Source organism: Meriones unguiculatus, chromosome 7, assembly GCF_030254825.1.
Source record: "Meriones unguiculatus strain TT.TT164.6M chromosome 7, Bangor_MerUng_6.1, whole genome shotgun sequence".
NCBI lineage: Eukaryota > Metazoa > Chordata > Mammalia > Rodentia > Muridae > Meriones > Meriones unguiculatus.
The window spans coordinates 2054206-2062719 of record NC_083355.1 but is presented as its reverse complement, the minus strand read 5'-3'; the positions used below and the strand labels follow the sequence as shown (position 1 = coordinate 2062719).

Genomic DNA, 8514 nt, shown 5'->3' with positions numbered 1-8514 from the left:
GGTTTTTGTTTTCCTGGAACTCGCTCTGTAGACCAGGCTGGCCTGGAACTCGCTCTGTAGACCAGGCTGGCCTGGAACTCGCTCTGTAGACCAGGCTGGCCTTGAGCTCACAGAGATCTGCAGGGCTCTGCCTCCTGGGCGCTGGGTGCCACCACCATACCCAACTGGTCCTCCTGTTGGTATATTGAACATTTTACCCACTGAGCCGCCTTCCCAGCACCCTCCCGTTCCAGGGCACGCGACGCCCTCAGTTGACCTCTGTGAGCACCAGGCCTGTGTGCCGTGCACATACAGACACTCACACACATAAACTGAGATAATTTCTAAAAGTAAACCTGCTTGGTGTGGTGAGGCAGAGGCAGGCTGGTGTCTGAGTTCCCAACAGCCAGGGCTACACACTGGCGAGACTGTGTCCAGAAAAACTAAGTCCAAGTAGGGCTAATGATCGCCCAAGAACGCATCAGAGGGACACGTGCAGCACGAGCAGGGTGTCTCTTCAAATAAACAAGCCCGGACAGCTCTGTTATCTTCTTCTTTTTAATTATTAAGAAAAAAATATGTTACAAAACAATATCATCCATCATATATTTCTTATTTTCTATTTTTTAAAATTTAAAGTAATAAAAAAAGTCACTTTATAAAATAATACAAAAGAGCATGATCAGTTGGGGCTGGAGGGACCATCTGAGCGCTGGGCTCAGGAATCCAGTGCTTGCTTCGCTTTTGGCCCCTCCCCAAGCTGAGCCGGGGACTAGGGAAACGTGGGGTGGCAAGGGTCCCAGGCTGCAGGGCTCGGGAAAGACTGCCGCTCTGGCCAGGCCTCCTGAAGGCAGTGGGAGAGCACAGGCGGTCAGGCAGGTGTCCACACCCAGGTGGGTCCTGGGAGCGGCTGGAGGGCCTGGAAGTAGAGGCGAGTTACCCTGGGACAGCAAGCAGGCCAGCCTCACAGCGCCTCCTCCTCCAGGCAGCCCATCTAGTTTGCACTGCTCAGCATCCCTAGCAGCTTGCTGGGCTCCATCCCCTGCTGCTGGGCCACCGTCTGCACATCAAAGCCCATGTGCATGAGGAACTGAGCCACGTTCATCTCCTGCCCTGTGAACTGGTCCCGGATGGTAGGGCAGGAGGGATTGCAGTGGGGCCAGGGGCAGCTGTCCACCAGGTGGAAAGGGCAGCCCTTGAGGGGAGTTTTGCTGGCCTTGTGGCTGTCGTGGAAGCTGCGGTCCCAGCAGTGTAGTGCCCGGGGCAGTGAGGTCCCCTTCACCTGGACATCCGTCCAGTAGCTGCAGGAAGAAGGCTGGGTCAGCAAGGCCAACGTTGTCATTGATTGGGTGCGTTTCAGTCCAGCACTCAGCGGTGTAGCCACTTTGGGGGACTCAGGAAGAAACCTTTCCCACAGAGCCAGAGCTGGCTCCTGGTTTGGGAGGCCCCTCAAAGCTTGTGGCATTAGTACCACGATGCTACCCAGAAGCCACTCGGGACACTGACCTCCGGATGATGAGCTCGTGGGAGAGGCAGGCAGGGGCAAAGCTGGCCCTGGTGGGGAGACAACCCGCCTGAGTCCCACAGCCTAACCTTCCCAGACGGCCAACCCTTCCTACCCTTCCCAGACAGCCAACCCTTCCTAACCTTCCCAGACGGCCAACCCTTCCTACCCTTCCCAGACGGCCAACCCTTCCTACCCTTCCCAGACGGCCAACCCTTCCTTTTGCTGTGTCTACCAGCCACTCATCTGCCCTGGCCTTGGCTCCAGTACCCACATGCTTCATGTTGACCCATGCCCTTTGGGCCGCCAAAACCTGCCTCATGCATACCTCACCCAGCCGGGGTCTGCTTGGCAGAAGCAGGAGGCTATCCTGAAGACATGACTCTTTTGCCGTTTTTGTTTTTGTTTTTGTTTTTTTTCTTTTTTAGCCTCATGCAGTCCAGGCTGCCTCAAACTAGCTACGTGGCCAAGGATGTCTTCCCAGATGCTGGGATTATGGGGAGGCATCACTGTGTCTGGGGTGTGCAATGCTGAGGATTAAACCCAGGGCTTTGTGTGTGCTAGGCTAGCACTATGCCTGGTGACCTATGACCTATGAGCCCTCTATTTTATTTACTTACCTAGTCAGGGTCTCACTGCGTGACCAGGCTGGCCTTGAACTCACGGAAATCTGCCTGTCTCTGTCCCCTAAGTGCCTCCTGGCCTGGCCTCAAGACCTACATCTTTCAGTCAAATGGCTTGGTGGGACCACAGGAGCCGCCAGCCCAGGTCCCTCGCACACACTCACTGCACATCCTTGAGTGTGCCACGCAGCTCTCCCCCCAGGTTCTGGATGTACAGCCACTGGCCCTCCTGGACCGGCTGCCCAGTGAGGTGCACGTTATCCACGGTCAGCTGGGCCTCGTCGAAAAGCCACTGCACCACGAACACTGGACCTGGGAGGAAGAGGCGCTCAGCTGGCCTGCCTCTGGGGTTCAGACCCGGCCTGCTTCTGCCGACTGGGCTCCCCGCAGGCCAGGGTCCTGTGCCTTTGTTCTTTCTCTCTTTTTCTTTTTCTGGTTCTGATGATCAGGCCCCGCCCCCAACATGCCAGATAAGCATGCTACACTAAGCTGCACCTCAGCCCTCTTTCTTTCTCTCTTTCTTTCCTTCTCTTTCTTTCTCTCTCTCTCTCTTTCTTTCTTTCTTTCTTTCTTTCTTTCTTTCTTTCTTATTCTTCCTTAAAGGACTCTTGAAACCCCACTTTCCCCTCAGCTGCTTTCAGCAGCTCTCTTGGTGACACTGTTCCCTGGCAGGGGACCTCACTATTCTTTGGAAAGCAGGGCTGGGGGAACTGTTTGGTGGCCCCAAAGTACAGAAAGAAAGCTCGTGAATTTGGCTCTGATGCCATCACAAATAGTGCTAGTTTGCTTGGGACCAACAGTGCTAAAATCATGATAGCCCAGGTAAGAATGACTGTGCCGTGCTGTAGGCGCGACCACTTTTGTGGAGCACAGCTCAGGATACCCCACCACTTCCCAAACGCCTCATCTGAACCAGCCACTCACAGCGCAGGGTCGGGTACACTTTGTAGCCAAAAAAGCAATTCCATTCCTCTCCTTCCTTGAACTGGCGCTGACAGCGCTCCGGGACCATCCCATTCCAGTACCTGCAGCCACAGTCACAGGTTAGGCTGCGACCCTGGGGGATGGTAAGATGCCACCTCACCCCAGGCCCTTTGCACAAGACGGGGTTTTGGCACGGGGTGCCCCGGGCACCTGATGCCACGGCGGATGGCCTCTGTGGGCGCACAGTTGATGGTATCAATGCAGTCGGAGCGCCGGTATTGTTTGTTGTCCAGGAACCAGCCGGAGTCCGCCAGACCCCGCACCTGGACGGACGGGTAGCCTAGCTCCTCCAGCAGCTCGGCCACGCGGTCTACATTCAACAGCACCCCGGTGCCCCCGGCGCTGAGGGAAGGCCAGACGTGAGGCCAAATGGCCGGGGAGGGGTGCCTGCTGCCCACCCGGAGCTGGCTTAGCCCGGCCCTAGTCCTGAGGAAGGGCTGCCTCTGAACAGTGAGCCCTGACTGCAGGCAAGCTGCTTGTCCGTGGGCAAGACACAGGGGCCTCTCCCTCAAGGGCTGGAGGCGGAGGGCTGGAGGAGCTCTAAGCCCTGGCCCACAGCTGACTGGCAGGACTCAGGGCGGACTCTCCTTTCCCTTTTCTCCTTATCTGAAGAACATAAACTGCAGTGTGTCAGGCCCTGTCACCCACTCCAGGCATGCATCCCACATTCTTATTGGAGTGCAGTTCCCTGACCAGAAGGTGTCCCAGCTTACCCTGCACTGGGCCCTGAAGAAAGGGCGCCAAAACACAACTGACCACCAACCCACTATCTAGGCCACTGCAGCCCAACGCCCTTGAGGGTCCAGGAGTACTCTAAAAGGTTTCCTGCTGTAGCACACTGAGGCCAAACCTCCTGCCTGGGAGGGCTGGAGCCTGCAGGGCTCTGTGAGGATGGCGGCCACGTCTGCAGGCAACCGCAGCTTCTCTGCCCGAGCCCTTCCCACTCTCCCGCCCACCCTGCGCTCTGCCCGTGTTCCAGGGCTGTCACAACAGCTCCTGCTCCCTGCCTTGGACCCATCCTGCCTACCTGCTCCCGGCCAGCAGCAGCACCTTCGCCACACTCAGCCCTCTGCCCAGGAGCTCCCGCACCACCTCCCGGATGATGAGGGAGCCCATGAAGGCGTACTCATCTGCAGGGAAGAGGGGTTCTGGTGAGGCTGGACCCAGGGCCAGGTCTCCCGTTCCAGGAGGCTGGAGGCTGGGTCTGGCCAGGGAGGAGTGGGGTAGGATGAGGAGGGAGGACCCGGGCAGGGGCCCTGCAGAGGGTCCCTCAGGGGAGCCACAAACCAGCAGGCACCCTAAGGCATGCGACAGTCACGCTGAGGAAGTCTGCTTTCCCAGAAGTCTCACCACCCTGCCCTGAGTTAAGGGGGAAGGAAGCCAGAACTCACTCTTCTCAGACTTGGGTGATGCCCCACTCCAAACGTCACTGGAGCAGTAGGGGATGAAGCTGCAATAGGGATCAGATGAGCCCGCCGTGGGCCTCTGATGCCCAAAGCTACCACCAAAGACCCCAAGGAAATGCTGCCCAGGACAGGGCTCTCAGGAAGCTCGCCCCCTCCCCAAAGCCCTCCTTAGAACAGATCCTCCAAGAAATGGACCCCACAGGAAGGATCATCCGGAAAGGATCACCAGAAAGGATGCTTAAACAGGTACCCCTAGGAAAGAGCCTCTACGAAGGACCATCACCCCGAGTAGAAGACCCTCTATTAAAGGCCACCCCAAATATGACCCCCACATGATAAGAAGGCCTACAGGACAGGACTCCATAGGAAGAGAGTCCCACCATGGGAAACCCATCCCCACCACGGGAAACCATGTGCTCTTACACCATATTGGCATTCCACCAGTGAGGGTTCTCCTCTGGCTGAGAGGACAGAATCCCAGTACCTAGGGAAACAGAGGGCGGGGATATGCAGACGTGGGGACTTCCTGACAGTCCTGGCCTGAACTGAGGTTCCGGGGTGGATGGGGAGTGCTAAGAGGGTGCATGGACTCAGTTATCCCAGAAGCCACCGATGCTGTCCATCATTTTAGGAAGCGGGCCTTGGGATGGGGTTCCTGGGGTGAACGGGTCCTTCCTGGAGGACCTGACTTGCAGAGTCTATTCTACCATTCCCCCCTGGCCAAGCCAGTCTTGCGTTGCTGACCTGTGCGTGTGTGCGGCCAGTCTTTGGAGCTCATGAGGCGCCTCATGGTGCTGTATCTGGAGTCACAGTTCTCCCGGTTGAAGCAGTACCAGCCGCCTGCAGGCCCAGGCACCAGGCTGAGTCCCGCGGAAGACACCCCCCCCCAGCCCCACGCCTCAACCCGGGAACCTACCTTCCAGAAAGAGCAACCACCGCCGACTGCCCTTGGACTCCTTCAGGTAGTAGCTGCAGGGAGGCGCACAGAGCAGGCTGTCAGCCGGGGACAGCTGAGCCGCCGTGGTTCTCCGCCTCCTCCCGCTCTCCCGAGCCCTCGGCCCGCTCTCCCGCTCGAAGGCTCCTTCCACCTGCTGCCTGGAGCGCAGCACGGCCGCACGGGGGCGCCCGCAGCCGATCGCGACCTGAACGCACGGGCCGTGCAACCCGGCTGGCCGCCCTGAGGGGACGACGGGGGTCGGGGTGGGGGAGCGTGGGGTCCGCGGAAAATTCCCACCGCCCGCGCCGCGGGGGCCCCGCGTTAATCCCGGAGCGGAGGGCAGCGGGGAGGGGCGCGCCCGCGCGGGCGGTGGCACTTGACTACTGAGAAATGCCAGGGCCAGGGGGCCCGAGGCGCTAAGGAGCGCCGCGAGGAGAGCGGGGCCGCGGCGGCGGCGTCCCGGCCTTCCTGCGGAGGCCACCATCGATCGCCGAGTGCCTGGGCACCCGCAGACCCTCCCGGCCTCCCCCGTGCCCACTGTCTACGCCAAAGCTGATGTGCTGCACCGGAGCCTTCGGTCCCTCTGGGCCCCTCCTTGCTCCTGTGCTCGCCAATCTGGTAGGCACGGGGGAGCCCCGAGACGGGAGCTGTCCCCTCGGTGCAGCTCTGCCTCTTTCTGCGGGAGACAGGGCCGCCTGGCACTGCGGCCTCTCTGCGTCCGAGGACCTGAGCTCTCCGAGGCGGGCGCGCGGTGGCCAAGGGTCAGCACCCAACGTGGCCTCGGCCCTGGGCTTGGAGAGTCGCGCCCTCCCCCGCTTCGGAGGCACCGAGCCGGGTCGTCCCCGGGCCGGCAGCGCCGGTCGCCGGCCAGAACCCTTTCCTCCGGGGAGGCTCAGATCTGCCATGGGAAACGGAGGGGCCGGCGCCGGTCCGCGCGCGGGGACGCGAGGACGCGGGCGGCCCGGCGAGCCAGGCGCGGGCCACCGGCCTCCCGGGGTCCTGCCCGGCGCCGCCCTTACCCCGCGGGGCTGCCGTCGTTGCAGGTCACCGACGTGTTGAGCAGGAGATGCAGACGGAGGTCCTCGTTGAGCTGTTGCGCAGAGCAGGGGTACAGGGACTGGGCCAGGCTCTTGACCTGCGCCATGAAGCTGTCCATGTTGCCCTCCACCGCCGTGAAGTCCAGCGGGAAGCTCTCCACCGGCGGCCCGGCGCCCGGCGCCACCTCGGCCCGCGGCGGGGGCGGCGGCTGCGGGGGCTGCTGGCCGCGGCGCCGCCAGGGCTTCCTGCCCCCGCCGCCCCCGACCCAGTGCAGCAGGCCCAGCAGCAGCAGCACGCGCACCTCTCCGCCCATGGCGCTGTCGCCCGGCCACCTGCGGGGACGGACGGCCGTGAGGCGGGGGGGGGGGGGGGGCGCGGGCCGCCGCCGCTCGTGCGCCCCGCGCCGCGCCGCGCTTCTGCCCCCGGGTGGCGCGCCGGGCTGCGGCGTCGAAGCTCGAGAGTCGGGCGCCGCCGGCCTCCGCAGCTCGGGCTCCGCGCGGAGCCGGCCGAGGGCAGCGCCGACGCCCGGGTGCGCTGGCTCGAGCCCGCGCCAATGAGCGGCGGGGGCCGAGCTGGGCGTAGTTCGCGGGGGCCGCGGCGGCCCGGGTGCCCGCGCCTTAGAAGTGCCGCCGCCCGGGCGCGGGGGGAGGGGGCCTGGCGGAGGCTTCGCCTTTTCTTCCCAAACCGCAGCCTGCGGAGGGGCCTGGACTAACCCGCCGCGGCCGCCGGAGGCGCTCCCGGCCCGGCTCCGTGGGGGGCAGCGCGGCCGGGCGAGCCCGGGGCAGCTCCCCGCTCCCGGCCAGCCCGGCGCCGCCGCCGCCCCCGCCCGCGGGCCCCGAGGGGAGGAGGCCTCTCGGCCCCGGGGGCGCCCCGAGCGCTGCGCGGCGGCCGGCCGACGGGCCGGGGCGCGGGGTGCGAGCGTCCCCCAGGGCCGCGGGGCCTGACCTCCCGCGCCCAGCCCGGTGCACCGGGGAGCCCGGCGCCGCCGGGGCCCGCGCTCACCGTAGGTCCCCGCAGGCGCCCGAGCCGCGCAGTCCCGCGGGTGCGCCCGGCCGCGCCGCGCTCCTCTCTGGCGCTGGCGGAGAGCCGCCGGAGACTTTTATCCAGCGGGGCCCCCGGGATCAAAGCGGCGGCGGGCGCCCGGCTCCGCGCCGAGGGGCCGGTGGCAGCGGCGCAGGGGGCCTCTGCGAGGAGCGGACAGGTGGGGCCCACGGCCCGGCTCTGAGGGTCGACCTGCGGGAGGGAGGCCCGGGTGACCTCAACCCGCCGGACAGCGTCCCTCGCCGGCGCCGGGGCCGCGACGTTGGGAGGCATGGGGGTCCGAGGCGGGCCGGCTCCTAACGGGGTCGGCGGGCCGCGGTGCGAAGCCCCTAAGCTGTGCCCCGTGAGGACCCCGAGGGCCTCTCCCTGCGCCGCCGCCTCTGGAGGAGAAGGGGGCTGAGGGTCGGAGAAGTGGTCGCCTCAGAGACCTCCTTGCTTCTGCCAAGTCATCTCACCTCACGTAACCACCTCCTCTACACATCCCAAGGCTCAGGTGACCAGCGAGAATGAGATTCCTGTCAGAAGTCAAAACTGGGAGCCAGCTGTGGCATGCGCACAAGGCGCAGACAGGGGGACCGCTGCGAGTGCCTGGCCAGCCCCGGCTACACACTGACCCTCCAAAGTTAAATATACGCGGAAGTAGTCACGAGCGGGGAGCAGGGCTGGGGACGGCGGTAGCGGGGGTCAAGCCAGCCGCACAAGGCGAAACACCCACCCTGGGCGCGCACCAGCCGAGCCCTGGTGTTTTCTGTCCCCTCTGCCTGCAGTCTGGTAGTGCTCTGGAGGCAGGAAACACACCTGCCTCGGGACGAGGGTCCAGACTCTGGGCACGGCTTCTGCAGCCCACATTCTAATTTAGGAGGAGCCTGCTTCACCTAGTGGGTGCCTGCCGCGCCTCCGAGGCAGGAGTCCTAGGGAGGAGTCAGGAGGACGCCGCAGGGCTGCTCTTCTCCAGGGTGAGTCCCAGGAAGCGAGTTCCCAGTGGACCTGCACACCCAGCGG

At 63.8% G+C, this 8514-nt stretch overlaps 1 protein-coding gene across 2 annotated transcripts; it reads right to left on the bottom strand.

Moving 5' to 3' along the window:
* Nucleotides 1-519: 519 nt before the first annotated feature.
* Notum (notum, palmitoleoyl-protein carboxylesterase) lies at nucleotides 520-7546 on the bottom strand. Of its 2 annotated transcripts, XM_021637364.2 has the most exons (12): nucleotides 7474-7546; nucleotides 6453-6803; nucleotides 5413-5465; nucleotides 5241-5336; nucleotides 4920-4980; nucleotides 4482-4540; nucleotides 4118-4220; nucleotides 3241-3432; nucleotides 3031-3131; nucleotides 2271-2418; nucleotides 1486-1533; nucleotides 520-1280 (listed from the first exon to the last, which is right to left on the bottom strand). In XM_021637364.2, the coding sequence occupies exons 2-12, from the start codon at nucleotides 6782-6784 to the stop codon at nucleotides 974-976; spliced, it is 1500 nt and encodes a 499-aa protein (XP_021493039.2). In that variant the 5' UTR covers nucleotides 6785-6803; nucleotides 7474-7546; the 3' UTR covers nucleotides 520-973. The 2 variants fall into 2 exon arrangements, with proteins under 2 accessions (XP_021493039.2, XP_060242225.1); XM_060386242.1 differs by lacking the exons at nucleotides 1486-1533; nucleotides 7474-7546 and having other exon boundaries at nucleotides 6453-6799.
* Between the last annotated feature and the right edge of the window lie 968 nt (nucleotides 7547-8514).